At 51.0% G+C, this 16,098-nt stretch overlaps 1 protein-coding gene across 1 annotated transcript; it reads left to right on the top strand.

The window, feature by feature from the left end:
• Positions 1 to 2,955: 2,955 nt before the first annotated feature.
• LOC144297479 (uncharacterized) lies at positions 2,956 to 9,289 on the top strand. The gene is made up of 6 exons (XM_077871932.1): positions 2,956 to 3,000; positions 4,081 to 4,448; positions 7,236 to 7,336; positions 8,328 to 8,407; positions 8,715 to 8,909; positions 9,267 to 9,289. The coding sequence occupies exons 1-5, from the start codon at positions 2,956 to 2,958 to the stop codon at positions 8,739 to 8,741; spliced, it is 621 nt and encodes a 206-aa protein (XP_077728058.1). The 3' UTR covers positions 8,742 to 8,909; positions 9,267 to 9,289.
• Positions 9,290 to 16,098: the final 6,809 nt, after the last annotated feature.

Consider the following 16,098-nt stretch of genomic DNA (forward strand, 5'->3'; position numbering starts at 1 on the left):
CCTAAGACAAGGGGCTTTGGTTTGCTCCCTGCTGGACTCCCAGGTCCTAGAACAGTGTCTGGTACAGAGGAGGTGCTCAGATATTTGCCGATGAATGACTCCCTGCTCACCCTGAAGCTTCTTGTTCCTTGAGATTTCTGCTTATGAGCAGATGTAGGAGATCTAAGTATTTTTCTATATTAGGTATCCACTTTCTTATTTCTTAGATGACCTCTCTCCCACTGCTAAGGGGAAAAGAAGAGAAAAACATCTCAGGCTCCTTCTTGACTCAATTATCTCCTCCCCCTTTCCATACACTTCCACTCACACCAACCACTCTGTGCTACATTAAATTCAGCAGTGAAAAAATGCCAGCTTCACACCTGCCTTCACACCTGCCTCTCCTTCTCCTCCACATCTTCACTACCTCTCACCCTCTCTGTGAAGCAGGTGATCATCTATAAATAAACATCCACATCCTGGTAGGCTCTTTAAAGAAACTTGGGCAAAAGAAAGATTCCTCTGTGGAGACTGAGAAAATTAGGGCCATTCAAGTTTAACATTGGCACAAGTACAGCCATTGTAGCTTTGGTAGGCATCTCAGGCCACTGTGACCAGGCCACTGTGACCAGGTACTGAACTCTACCTTACCCCGGCTACAGGCAAAATCACAAAGCACGCCCTTATCAGAATAAGGAAGCAAGAGCTTGTGAGACCTCTTTACTGGAGATTCTCACACCCCCACCCTTACTGAAAAACCCCACCTTACCCCTAGACCAGCCCATAAAAACCCAGCTGTTACCCACCTCAGGGTCCAAGTCCCTGCTCTGCTGTGTCGGGTATACTTGGACCCAAGCTCAAGCTTGTTAATAAACCCTCGTGTACTTGCATCAGTGTCAGCTCCTTGGTGGTTTTCTCATATTCGCAATCTTGGGCACAACATCCTCCTACGAATGTTCATGCTTTGGGAAGTATCTACAGGGCGAATGAGTGTCCATGATGAAATCCATTGATCTATCCTAGTGGTGGTGCTGGTAGGGGTAAGTGGGGGTAGGCAGATGGATATAATTCCCTCCTAATATTTCTCCTTGGTCTTGGGAGACCAATAAACACTAGGGAGGCTTGTCCTGGTAATAGGCATAGAGGAGGGTTGCACTCAAACCTCATGTCAGTCTTAGGAGGTGATAATAAAATTATTATAATGATAATGACCACATGGAAGAGAACCTATGTGCCAAGATCTGCTCTAAATGCTTCACTGTACAACTCCGTTTGTCCTTCACAACACCACTCTAAGGTAGATACTATTCCCTACCTCACTGTACAGATGAGGAAACTAAGCTGTACAGAAATTAAGTCACTTTCCCAAGGTTCCTTAACAAGGGAGTGACAAACCCAGAATGTGAATGCACCTGTGCACTGCCTGGAAGCTCTCACCTGGGGCTGCCAGAGGCACCTGTCAGAATAGTCACAAGGCCACGCCTAACTGTAGGGGAGTCTGGGAAACTCAGCTAAAACGTAGGGGGTCTAGCACCTGGAAGAAGTGGAGACAAGATATTGGGGAACAATGAGCAGTCTTCACATCCCCCAAACACATTTAAACCTTATTCCATGTAGTTAAGATCCCAAATTTCAGGAGCTCATGGCAACTGCCCATGATGGGTGGGGCAGTAACTAAGACAGGCATTCTAATACATTGGCAGTGGGAGTGACAACAGAGAAATTACTTTGGGAAGGTGTACCAGTTAGCTATTTCAAAATGATACTATCTCCAGGTAGATAGGGTCTCCAACAGCCAGCTAGCTAGTCAGAGAATTGCTTGCTGGTGTGTGTGTGGGAGGGGAACATGTACTGGAATTGGTGACAGAATCAGAAGATCTAACTTGCAAAATCCTATAGCATCATTTCTGCCGTATTCTACTGGTCAAGGCAAGCCACACGTACAGCACAGATTCAAGGAATGGGAAAACAGAGTCCAATTCTTGATAGCAGGTGCTACCAAAAAAAAAAAGTGTGTCATTTTTAATATCCAAAAAGAAAAAACTTAAAAAGAAAATGGAAAAGCAGGCAGGGGGCAGAGAAGAGAAACGAACAATGAAAAACAAAACAAAGTAGAACAAAGCAATTCTTAGGAAGAGGTAGTGTAGGACCACTCAGGTGCCCCTTGGGCAGTGGGTGGAGCCTCCAGGGCAGGTGAATTCTGCTCTGCCCATCCCTTCTCTGCAAGCTCCAGGATTTTATTAATTTATTTACTTAATACTTATTTTAAAGATTTTATTTATTTATTCATGAGAGACACACACACACACACAGAGGCAGAGGAAGAAGCAGGCAGGCTCCATGCAGGGAGTCTGATGTGGGACTTGATCCCGGGACTCCAGGATCACGCTCTGAGCCAAAGGCAGACACTTAACCGCTGAGCTATCCAGGCATCCCTAGTTCCAGCATTTTCTAGCTTAGATCCAAGTAGAGACAAAAACACAACCACACGCTATCTACATCTTGCTGACCCTGTCCTGTGGCCTTTCCCAAATTCATTACATCTAAGCCTTCTCCTCCTCCTGCAGTTAAATGACATTATATGGGTATCGAAAGTCTCTCAGGGGGCCTGGCACATAGTACACACTCAGTAAGTGATGGTGGTAGTAATCTAGATAAACCGTAAGAAGGCACACCTCAGAGATAAATGGTGAGGCTCCAAAGAGTTAATCCATGCTGAGTGCTTAGAACAACAGTCCCTGGCACTTAATAAATACCAAGAAGTAAATAAATAAATAAATAAACACCAAGAAGTGCAATATTGCTATTGTTACTGTTATAAAATGCAAGAGAAGCTTAGTACATATAATAAAAATAATAAGGCTTTAGAGCTGCACTGTTGAATGCAGCAACCAGGAGCCACATAGAACCATGAAACTTTATATTAATTAAAATACAGTGCAGCTAAAAATCTAGTGCTGCGGCCACACTGGCCACATGTCAAGTGCCCATCTGCAGCTAGGGGCCACCTGCTCCGACAGCGTGGGTAGAGAACATTTCCACCAGCACAGGAAGGTCCTCAGGACAGCGCTGTGCTAGCGGGTCCTCTCGAAGAACTCAGTGGGAATTACTTCGTGTAACCCATAGGGCAACCCTACAGGCTAGGTTTCCCTCCTCACAACCTCCTTACAGGTGAGAAATCCGAGGCTGAGAGGTCCTAGGACACCTGGCTGAGACCTGAACCAGGCGGACCTGGGGCCAGAGACCCTGCTCCTACCCAGTTCTCACCCATCACCTTCTAGTTCTTTCCAGTGTTGTTGAGGCTATCCCCTTCCTTCATTTCTTCATGCCCTCATCTTCCTCGTACCCCTTTTCCCCCCTCCTCCCTCCCCCGCTTCTCTACACCTCTCACTCCTCCTCCTTGCTCCTCCCCAGGCCCCTTTTCTGCTGCCCCGCCATCACCTCCTCCCCACTCTGCTCCCATTCCTCTACTACCCATTCCTCCCCGTGCCCCTCCCCTCACTCTTCCTCCTTCCTACCCCACCTCCCCTCCTCTCTGCTTTCCTACAGCTGTCCTCCTACCCTGTCCTTCCTGCTACCCCTTCCTTCCTCATCCTGTCTTCCTATGCTCCCTTCCCTCCTCTCTTCCTTCCCTCCATCCTAAGTCCCTTCCTCCCCACTTCAAGCTCTCCGCACCTCCCCTCCTCCCACTCCTCCAAGTCCCAAGCCCCACCCCGCCTCCCATCCCTATCTTCCCTTCTACCCCCTCCCTCCATCGAAGCCCCTCCCCATCCTCTCCCCACTCCTCCATCCAGTCCCCCCACCGCCTCCCCGCTTCTTTCTTCCCCCTCCCCGCCTCCCTCCAATTCCTCCCCTCCTTCCTCCAAGCCTCTCCCCCTCCCTCCAAGCCCCTCCCTCCCTTCCTCCATCCAAATCCCTCCCTATTTCCCTCCTCCCTCCTCCAAGCCCCTCCCCCATCCTCTCCTTCCCCTCCTCCATCCAAGCCCCTACCCATCATCCCTCCCTTTCCTCCTTCCCTTTCCCCTCCTCCCTCCAAGCTCCTCCCCTGCCCTCCCTCCAAGCTCCTCCCCCAACCCCATCTCCGCCCTCCTCCTCTCCTAGGTCCCGTTGCCAGCGGAGCTTGTGGGAGCGCGGAGGGGGCGTGGTGCCGCGGGGCGTGGGCGGGAGTGGCGAGGCGCGCAGGCGCAGACCGAGCAGGACCGACTGTGGCCGGAGCTCGGCTGCCGAGGCTACGTGACCGCCGGTGAGTGGGTGCCGCCCGCCGGGTTCGATGGTCCTCCAGGCTTTCGTCGTGGGGGGAGGACTACGCACCCTGGGCCGCCAGAGGGGCGCGGAAGGGGCTGTGAATCCCGCCGCCCCTGCATGCCTCACTTTTCCCGCCCGGACAGTGGGTCTGCGGATACCCCTGTGCCCGGGCGGCGCGCTGGGCTCCAGCCGCCGGACCTGCTCTTGTTGTCGCTGTTGTTTAGGTAATAGTAACGGCAGCGCCGCCGCCGGCAGTTTCGGGGCGTCCACTTGCTTCGTGCGGGGGTCAGCGCCCCACCGAGCGGGATCCCCCTCCTGCTTTACTGGCGGCGCCCTGCGCTCATCGGGGGTGCAGCCGCCCGGGGAAGACCGGCTCGGATCCGGGGCGGGGCGTCTGGAGCTCCGGGCGGTGCTGGTGCGGACGCTGCGAAACCCCAACAGACCCCGCAGGACTTCGCTGAAGCCTCCGGGAGCCGGTTCCCTCCGCACTAGAACATCCCCGGGTTTGCGGATGTGGAAACTGAGGCACAAGGGGCACCTGGGTGGCTCAGTGGTGGAGTGTCTGCCTTTGGGTCAGGTCGTGATCCCGGGGTCTGAGATCGAGTCCCGCATAGGGCTCCGCGCAGGGAGCCTGCTTCTCCCTCTACCTGATGCTCTCACTTTGATACTAAGAATAGGACAGTAACATCCAGTATTGCTGCTACAGATTAACATGGTACTGGAGGTCCAGGTATCCTCTAAGGAAAGAAGGATTAAGAGAAGTACTGGTAGGGGGGCGTCTGGGTGGCTCAGTGGTTGAGCGTTTGCCTTTGGCTGGGATTGTGATCCTGGCGGTGCTAGGATCGAGTCCCACATTGGGCTCCCCGCAGAGAGCCTGCTTTTCCCTCTGCCTATGTCTCTGCTTCTCTCTGTCCCTCATGAATAAATAAATAAAATAAAAAGAAACTGAGGCACAAAAGTGAAAAGAGCCCCCCCCCCCAGTGGTGGGAGGGTTAGTGCAATTTAATAACCACACTTAGGAAGCCCTATGTGGGTACAAGCTCACAACAGCCCTACAAAGTAGGGGTCTTGGGTCCCGCACCTTCCAGATGAGCAAACAGGTTAAGTGACCCTCCCTGGCACACAGCTAGGGAGCGACAGGCAGGGAGTCCAGCCCAGGCAGCCTGGACCTGCGGCCTGCACTGTGTCAGGACAGTGGTCTCCATCCGACATGGGCTGTGCCAGGCGACGCAGTGGGATGAAGCCAGAATGTGGTACAGCTTGTGTTCACAGCTCGTTTCACTATGAGCAGGAAGAGCATTTCAACTTTAAGATGCATTTTTTCACATTTCCCCCCTATTTTATACATTTCCAAAATTAGGGTGTGTTTTACCACTGATGGTATGTTGTGGTTTAATTGGCAGATTTTTTTCCTTAGATAAGGAGTTCTTGAAATACAGTATGTATGTATGTGTGTATTTATAGATCTTATTTATTTATTCATGAGAGATAGAGAGGCAGAGATCATGACCTGGGCCACAGGCAGACGCTCAACCACTGAGCCGCCCAGGTGCCCCCAAATTCGGTATTTAGTGGCATACCCAAATATACAGTATTGGTGTAGTTACATGTATTAGTGTAATTATGGTATTTAATGTGTGTGTACATATGCACCTTATATAAATGTATATGCAGTATTTAGTATATGCACCTTATTTACAAGTATATATGGTAGTATTTATACACCTTATATACACGTTTATGTGGTATTTGTTGTATGTTAACCTGTTTATATGCCTATGCGTATGGTATTCAGAACAATGATACATGTATAATCTTTATATATAAACATCTATAAGAGGGATCCCTGGGTGGCGCAGCAGTTTGGCGACTGCCTTTGGCCTGGGGCGCGATCCTGGAGACCCAGGATCGAATCCCACGTCGGGCTCCCTGCATGGAGCCTGCTTCTCCCTCTGCCTGTGTCTCTGCCTCTCTGTCTCTCTCTGTGTGACTATCATGAATAAATAAATTAAAAAAATCTTTAAAAAAAATAAAATAAAAATAAACATCTATAAGATAGTTTACATCTATCTTATACATGTGTATATAATGGTTTTTGTGCTTGATTACATGCCACATACAGGTATATATGGTATTTGGTACCATAGCACACAGAATAATAAGGTCACATATATAGGTATATGTGGTATTTAGTGTGTGATTGGACTATATATAATGTATATATGCTATTTATTACCTATACTTCTTATATACATGTCATGTATATCAGTTCACATATACCTCATATATGTGCATATATGGGATTTACTGTGTGATTATGTCTCAGGGATACCTATAGTAATATTGTCTTTAGAGTATGTGCGCACCTTATATACTTGTAAATATCATATATTTGTGTGTGTGTACCTTATACACCTGTATATTTGGTATTTAATATTATACATATAAAGTATATTTTATACACATTTTATACACAGATACAGTCTCTATTTTGTTTCATAATATACCATGTTTTATGCTGTGGTACTTGTATATCATTTAGAAATAAACACCCAGGGGTGCCTGGGTGGCTCAGTAGGTTAAGTGTCTGCCTTTGGCTCAGGTCATGGTCCTGGGGTCCTGGGATTGAGTCAGGCTCAATCAGGCTCCCTGCTCAGTGGGGAGTCTCCTTCTCCCTCTGCCCCTCCCCCACCAATCTCTCTCCTTTTCTCTCTCTCTCAAATAAATAAATAAAATTTTAAAAAGAAAAAGAAAGAAAAGAAAGGAAGGAAAGACCCAGACTTTGCTGCCTGGGCTCAGTTTTTTTCGTTGTTTTTTGTTTGTTTGTTTGTTTGTTTTGTTTTGTTTTGTTTTACAGATTGGGGTTTGTGATCACAAGAGTTTGAAGAGAGAGCCGGAGCCATATCAGGGTCCCTGGTAATGGAAGAGGACCAGTTAAAAATGCAGGTTCTGAGACCCTGTAGCCCCAGAGGACCTAAAAGACCCTGGTCTCCTCCACTTTCATTTTCCAGAGTTTCTTCTAATTTGAAGCCGATTGCTGTGGAAAATCAGTTTGGTGGTTCTTTGATAAGTCAAACCCAGAATTTCCACATGACCCAGCAATTCTACTCAGGTATACACCCCAGTGAATTGAAAACAAGGACTGAAATAAACACTTGACCGTGCATATTCACAGCAGCATTACTCCCAATGGCCAAACGGGGGAAATAACCCAAGTGTCCACCAGCAGATGAATGGATAACAGTCTGCTCACACAGTGATAAACTTTATGTTATGTGTATTTGAGCAGAATAAAACAGGGAGGCTTGTTGTAGACCAAATCCTATGCAGAGTCCTGGGATAGAGGCTAATAACAGGAATCTGTTTAGTGGGGTAAGGGAGTGTTATATATGCAGATGGTGATAATAAAATAAAATTAAAACGGGTTCCTGGCTGGCTCAGCCAGTAGAGCATGTGACTCTTGGTCCTAGGGTTGTTGAGTTCAATGCCCATGTTGGGTGTAGAGATTACTTAAAAATATATATTTTTAAAAAATTAAAACATTTCTATATTCTTACCACATGGCACATGAGATTTTAAGGGATTTACTTATACTCACCTGCTGAAATCTTGTAACGACCCTGTGAGATGGGTACCTTATCCTCAGTTTCCAGATGACAGAACTGAGGCACAGAGAAGTTAAGTCACTTGCCCAAAGATACACAGTGGGTAAGTGGCAGAGCTGAGATCTGAACCAGGTATCTGGCTCCAGTAGTCTCATAATTCAGCCCAGGGTGACAGATGTCAAAGGAGTTGTGTAGAAGGTCTGGGTTCTCTCCAGAGCCCCACGAGCTGGGTCAGAGATGGTGGGGATGCCTGGGCAGAGTAGGGCTGGTCTGATCCTGCCTAGGAGAGATATCTCCACTGCCCACTTCTGCCACTCTGCCAATGTCTGGGTAGTGTGAGCCCACATACTGTGGCTGCTGTGTCTGTGTGCTTCTGTGGATGAGAAGGGGGTGGGAGGTGTACACGTGGGTGTGTATGTGCACATCCCAGAGGCAGACCAAGGCTTGGTCCCTCACTGTCCTTCTCTTTCTGTCTCTGGCTCCACCTCACCCCATCAGCCCCCATACTCAGCCACCAGGCCCCTATCACCTTGGACAGTGAAGGAATGGCCACCCAGCTGCTGGCTGACGAGGCCCTGGTGAGTAGTGACATCCCCTTGCCCTCCTCATGGATACTCAGGCTGGGTGGCCAGAGAGTCAAATGAGCCCTTGGCTGCCTGAGTCCCCTCCAGGGCCCATCTCTCCATCACCTGGGGAGGGCAGCTACAAGTATGATTTTATGTTGAGTCCGTGTGTCCTCATAAAGAATCATCAAACCCAGGGATGGCCTCAGGGACTCTAACCCAGCCTCAAACTCCAGCCCTGTAATAATAATAATAGTCATCATCATCTCAGCTGATGTTTTTTGAGTACCTACTATGTGCCCTGTGCTGTGCTGGTATGTAGACAGTCTTCCCTGCGATGACCCACTGAAGCCAGCTCCCTGGATGGACCAGATGACTTTGTGGTTGCAGGGCCTAGTGACCTTCAAAGATGTGGCTGTGGACTTCACCCAGGAGGAGTGGCAGCAGCTGGAGCCAACTCAGAGAGATCTGTACCGTGACGTCATGCTGGAGAACTTCCAGAACCTGAGCTCACTGAGTAAGACCAACCATTCTGGGGAGGGCCCTCTTTCTGGCTCAGGGCCAGTACCTTCTCCATGTGTTCTGCATGGAGGCAAGGTCAAAGGACCTTTCTGGGGTCCCTTTTATGAAGGCACTAATCTCATCTAGGAGGGCTCTACCTACCTTCTAATCTCATCATCTGGGGGTTAAGATTTCACCATATGAATGGGGGGAGGAGACATGCAGTCCACAGTGGGTCCACCAGGCCTTACCCTAGGACTCTTGGGAAGTGCTTGAGGGGGCTTCTGTTTGCTTTTCCAGCTGCCCAACCCCAGCTCTCCCAACTCTGGGAGCAGCCTACCTGGATGACTTTTGTGTTTTGGGTCTCTTTCAGATTTGGAATCCTGGCCTGACAGGGACATCCCAGAGGCAGCCGTGCCTGCAGGAGAGCCTCCTGGATTGGCCCTGGCCGAGATGGGAGAGGCCGAGAGGGCAGCAGGAAGGGCCACTACAGAACAGTCCCGAGAATCCCAGCCGGGAATTTCAGAAGGGGGTGCCTCCCGCAGTGGCGACTGGACTGGGAGCCAGGTCCCCGCGGAGCCCCTGGCGGTGTGGAGCCCTGTGTGTGCAGCAAGTGCAGGGAGACCATCGCGCAGCGGGCCGACCTGGCACAGCACCAGCACACGCACGCCCGAACAAGCCATTTGTGTGCAGCCAGTGTGGGAGGCGCTTCGACGGGAATGCCAGGCTCAGCGTGCACCCACGCATGCACTTGGGGGAGAAGCCATTTACATGCGCTGAGTGTGGCAAGGCTTTTAGCCAGCGTGCCAACTTCGCAGTGCACCGGTGCATCCACACGGGCAAGCACCCCTACCACTACGCCCAGTGTGGCTGGGCCTTCATGCAGAACATGCAGCTGGACCAGTGCACACACACCAGCAAGCGGCCCTACAGGTGCGGCGACTGCAGCAGGGTCTTCAGCTCTGTCACCAACCTGGTGGACCACCAGCATATCCACACTGGGGAGAAGCCCTTGGCGTGCGATGTGTGTGACAAGCACTTCAGCAAAAGCTCGTCCCTGCTCGGGCACCAGCGGGCCCCCATGGGCACCCAGCCCCATGTGTGCCGGGTGTGTGGGAAGGCCTTCCGAAAGAAATCCGACCTGGTCAACCACCACCACACGCACGCTGGCAAGGGTCCTTCAAGTGAACGCGGCAAGGCGTTCACACAGAGCATGACCCTGGTGGAGCACCAGAAGACACGCACCAGTGAGCGCGCGTACCTGTGCCCACAGCGTGGGAAGCGCTTCAGCAAGCCCAGCAAGCTGATCCTGCACAAGAGGATCCACAGCAGCGAGACCCTTCCGCTGTCTCGACTGTGGCAAGGCCTTCAGTCAGAACGTGCAGCTCGTGGTGCACCAGCGCAGCCACATGAGCGAGCGGCCATTCCGGAGCAGTGCCTGCAGCAAGGCCTACAGCCAAAAGGGCTACCTGACGGTGCACCGGTGGATGTACACCGAAGAGAGGCCCTTTCGCTGCCAGGACTGCAGCAAGGCCTTCAGCTAGAAGGCGCACCTATCCACCTGCAGATCCACACAGGTGAGAAGCCCTACCGCTGCAGTGAGTGCAGGCGCAGCTTCTGGAGGGTGTATTTCTTTTTCCAGCATCAAGTCATCCGCAGTGATGAGAGGCCCTTCCATTGTGGCGTGGGCGGCAAGGCCTTTATGCGCAAGGCCACGCTGGTGCAGCATGGCTGCATCCACACCGGCGACAAGCCCTATTCGTGCGGCAGTGCAGCAAGGCCTTCTGGCACCAGCCCACGCTGGCAGCGCACCAGAGAATCCACACCAGGCCTGCAGCAAGACCTTTGGGCACATCACGAACCTCACGTGCCACCAGAAGACCCATGTGGCCGGGCAGCTGGGGAGAAGGCCTTCCCCTTAGGTACCCAGCAGCTGCGCCCAGGTGATAGGCCTCATGACCAAGTGCCAGCCTTCTTTCTCTTTAGACTTGACTTAGGGATCTTAAGGGATGCCTCTGAGGCTGATGCCACATTCCTGAGAACCTGGAGAGGATACGTGACAGCAAGGCCTGCCTTATTGGTGCATAACCCATGCAACCACATAGGATGACCCATGTGTTTCATGCTCTGCTGTACCACCTTGAATTGGCTAATCCAAGGGAAGAGATCAGACCAGGAGTTGAGAAGCCACAACCCACAGAGCCAGAAGACCTGCCTTTGCATGACCTACAAGACAAGAATGGATTTTACCTTTTGGAACTGTTGTTAAGATCAAATGAAAAGAGCATGAGACAGAGAGCTCCTCTGGCCCACAAAGGGTAAAATATTGACCATTGAGGCCTTCACAGAAATTTAACCAACCACTGGACATCAACCAAGAGTAACCTGTAGGAACTCTGAACTCTCTTTCACCATACTATGGCAGGGTCCCTGCTTGGTCTCACTGTCTCCTTCCCTGGTCCTCTCTGGGTGGGCTCCTCCACATCAAGTGGCGGGATTCTGAGATGGGATGGCTTCGCTTCTTTATCTCTATGCCCTCCTGTGGGCCAGACCAACTGCTGCCATTGGTCCTGATTCCCACCAGCTGTCTGTGTACCTGGCACTTAATCGAGAATAGAATAAATGTGATTCTCTGTTCAGTGGCTGCTTGTGTGCAGCAGGACCTGGGTGTCTCATGCAAGGAAAGTTTCCCAATGGGAGCTTTTTGTAGATCCCTTGGTTCACTACTGGTTTGCTCTCGCTGCTCTTGCAAAACAGCACAGACTGAGGGACTTAACCAATAGCAATCTGTTCTCCTACAGCTCTGGAGGCTAGAATTCTGAGATCGAGGTATCCACAGGATTGGTTTCTCCTGAGGCTTCTCTCCTTGGCTTATAGATGGCAGCCCTCCCAGTGCTGCTTTGCATGATGGGGTCCCTCCGTGCCCATGTGAGCCCTTGGTGCTTTCTCTCCTTATGAGGACACCAGCCATAGGATTAAGGTCTGTGTCTCTCATAAATAAATAAATAAAATCTAAAAAAATAATAATAATAGAGCACCATTATATTTACTATTTACTGTTGACAAAATAGAGTATAATATCAATAAAATATTAAGGTTGTGGGTGAGGTATATACTGGATAATGCACATGCATAACTCATAGCACTTTATGTTTGCATGAATTCCATCCAGGGCATTGGGGTTTGTGATGGGTTGGGTGGGTATAGTGATTAGTCTGTGAATCATGAGAGAGGTCTGTCTTTCCAAAGATTCCAAGAGATTCCTGGCTTTGCCTGGGAAGGTAAAGGTTTCTGCAGGACCAGCCTCTTTTCCACTGTCTCTGAGGCTGTCAGTGGGGGCCCAGCTTCCTGGTCTGACCATTGCCAGACCAGGAATCCAAGGCTGTGAGGGGGAACTGGCTGACCCAGGAGACCCCTTCCTCATATTCTGGGGCAGGTGTGTTGGGTCCCTGAGGTTCGGTGGGGCAGTGTGTAGGTAGAGCAGAAGGGCCACCTCCCATAGGCCACCAGGTGGCCTTGTCCAGCCACCCCTGCTGAGGCTGAGGGAGCCTGGAGGGACTGCCCTCTCAGAGCTAGCTAATTCCTAGAGACAGGAAACAACTCATCTCTAAATATGCTTTTCAAATGCCAAGGCCTCCAGAGCCGACATCCCAAGAACCTTCCCTGAGAGGCTCTCACACTCCAGCCTCTGTTGGCCTGCCCTCAGCCCTCCAGGGCAGGTGCCAGACAACTCTGGCAGCCCCCATGCACCCCACAGACCCTCAACCCACTCACCCTTCCTCCCTCCACCACACCTATTCCTTTCTGTGGGCCGAAGTGACACAAGCCACATCCAGGTCTCCGGGGACTGTATTAGGTCTGGAGCGGAATGTGCTCGGGAAGACCTGCTTGCTTATTCCTAATCCAGCTGGCTAGCATTTATGGAGTGCTATCCTTGACTCATTCGTCCAGCAAACAAGTTCCAAGGGCCTGCTGTGTACTAGGCACTGTTCTAAGTCCTGGGGAGACAAGTGAGCAAGACTGAACTGACCACACCCACAGCTCTGCCCTCCCTCTAGCGGAGAAGACGGATGACAAATTAGTGGTAAGACAGGCTGTGGTCTGTCCCATGGAGGACTATGAGGCAGGGGCCGAAGCTACAATTTCAGAGGGAAATGAGGAAGATCATGTTTAAGGAGGGACCTTTGTCATTCAGGGATCTCCAGAAAAGCCATATTTCATTAGACGTGTATGTCTTATTATATATATCTCATATATCATGTATTTTATTGTATATCATATGCTATCATATAGCTCATTGTATATATCATATATATACCCCAAATTATTTTACATATAGTGTACATGTATTACATAAAATATATAATGGATGTTGCATTATATAATTATATAATTTATTGTATAATTATGATGCAATGTATGTGTTATATATATATTATATATATTATGTGTTATTTTATATTTGAGTACACATATATACATATAGAGAGAGAGTAGAAAAGCAACCCATTTTTCCTGAACACCAGATGTGTGGGGCTTCCTCCACCCAATCCAGCTCTCAGACATCAGCTGGATGTCCTGCAGTTCACCTCAACTGGAGGTAGCATTGATTCCACAGGTCGAGGGCTCACCAGTCGAGGACCCAGTCCTATGGGACAGTCCCCGACCCTGCGCACCGTTTCAGATGCCACTCACAAGTTCAGACTGTCACACTGTCACCTGTCCCTCCGAGTGACTGCCACCTATCAGAGGTTCCCAGTCTCCATCCTTGGGTTTAATTTGTTAGTGGGGCTCACAGAACTCAGACACATTTTTCTCACTAGGTTACTGGTTTATTATAAAAGGATCTGATAGAGGACACAGCGGAACAGCCAGACGAGGAGGTACACAGGGCGAGGTCTGGAAAGTTCGCCGAGGGTAGGAGCTTCTGTCTCTGTGGAGCTGGTGTTCACCAGCTGGAAGCTCTCTGAATACTGTGCTTTCTGGGATTTTATGGAGGCTTCCTCACCTGGGCACAATCATTAAATTCATTTCCAGCCCTCTCCCCTTGCTAGAGAAGAGGTGGGTGGGAAGCTGAGAATCCCAAGCTTCAAATCACGGCTTGGTCTCCGGTGACCAGCCCGCCCAGTCACCTCATCGGAACAGAAGACACTGCTATCACCCAGGAAATTCCAAGTGATGGAGGAGGAACTGGGGGCAGAGATGAATATATTTAACATGTTCCTGTTATCTTTCAAGGAGACCCAAACCATTCCATCTACAACACTGTTTTCTGCAGCGTACATACACCATCTCATTTATTCCCCACAACCAATGCATAAGGCAAGGACTAGTATCACCTCCATTTTACAAATGAGGAAATGGGTTCAGAGAGGTGAAGAAACTTGCCCAGAGTCACACAGCAGAAGTAAAGTCTGGATTTAAATCCAGGCAGTATGGCTTCAGGGCTTCTGTTCATGTTGGCTCCATTATTCCACTCCTTTTCCATCATTTATTGAGTGAGGGCCTCGTTTCTCATCGAGTGGTGGCAATGACAGCAGGTACTTGCTAGGAGTATGGAGTACCATGTGCCAGGTTCCATTCTACATTTTCACGAGTACTAACTCATTCCGATGACTCTAGACATTTACACAACATGATGAAAATACTATATGTCTTCCTCTAGGGCATCTGGTGAAGGCTGGTAAGCATGGGGCAGCCTGCAGTGGAGTCGGGGCAAAGGCTCAGGGTGATGCAGCCCCACATGCCACCCCCGGCACCCCTCACATCCACGCTCTGCGATCTCACTCGAGCCTCCGAGCCTCCCTGAGCCTCAGCTTCCCCATCTGCACACTGGATGACGTGGCGAGAACACCAGTGTTTGTGACAAGTCTGGAGCACATGCCACGTGCTTAACAAATGTCAACTATAGTGACAAGGTGCTGCCACCACTGCCTTATGGGGAATGGTGTTGAACTCAGATCCCCTCTTCTGGGCCGTTCCGGGGGAGGGAAATCTCATTCCACCTCACTAAAACTCCCCTGGTGTCCTCGGGTTTGTGTCAGATGTCCACTCCTGGGCAGACTTGCTGACTGCCCAGTGTGCCCCCGCCTCAGGCCTCAGCTGGCTCCCGGTTCTCCTGCTGCCCTGTTCTCCACCGTGGCCTAACTCCGTGTCTCATGCTTCTCTGGCCCACTCACTGCTGCCTGACACCACCAGAATGTAAGCTCAGCACTTGGGGAGCGCATCCCTGTTGGTGCTGCACCCCCATCCTCGGCTCCAGGCAACTGTGCCCAGGTGCACCGGGACTGCTGTAGAGCGAGGGGCCGCCGGGCCCTGTCCCAGGCCTGTTTCCCACACCCTGTCCCACTTTCTGGGACCAGGTGGCCATGTGTGAAATGGGAGCTGGCACTCCTCGCTTCACCCCTCCACTCTCTGCCCTGTGCCTTTCACGAGCGCACTGTGCAGGACAAGGGAACCTGAAGAGACAGCCTCATCCCACCAGGACGAAGATGCCAGGAGCTGGCGGAACCGGGACGATGCAGGGGACGCACAGGGGCCTGGAGACAGTGGCTGCTGGTCTCTCAGTTCCCAGATGGGCCAGAGGCAACAAGCTTCCCCGTGCCGCTTCCTGACCACACTGACTTGGGTCTGCCAGAGTGGCTGGTCTTGGCTGCCTCCTCTGGAACCTGAGCAGATGCCCCCCAGCCTGCACACAGATCTGAGGGGAGCCAGCTGCCAGTGGAATCCCAGCAGGCGCCACATGGGCCACTTCTGCTGCAGATCCTAAGGCACCAGACTTGCCTCTTCCGGGCGCTGTCCCTGGGGCCGCTGGCTGCGGCATGCGTGCACCTGCAGCCCAGCTCTGACCAGCCCTGGATGGGAGTCCCCGGGGATCGGGGTGGGGGGCCCAAAATGTCTGCTTTCTTTGTTCGAGAAGGAGAGGGAGGAAGCAGGAGACACAGAAACAGAAGGCCAATAGGATGGTGGGCTTTGTTCTCAAAGGCTGGGTCCACTTGTGAGGTAGTAGGACTTCCACTGGAACAAGAACCCCCCGTTGAAATACTCACTGCCCCATTTCAGGCTGAGGCGCCTGTGGAGGGGGGAAACTTGCTCAGGCTCACATGGCCGGACTTGCGGTCCTTCCCAGCCACCTTCCACACTGGTCAGGGCTCACCACAAAGGCCTCCGCATGTGCAGTTGCAGATTTCATTCCCCACCAACCC

Source organism: Canis aureus, chromosome 1 (assembly GCF_053574225.1).
Source record: "Canis aureus isolate CA01 chromosome 1, VMU_Caureus_v.1.0, whole genome shotgun sequence".
NCBI classification, from domain to species: Eukaryota; Metazoa; Chordata; class Mammalia; order Carnivora; family Canidae; genus Canis; species Canis aureus.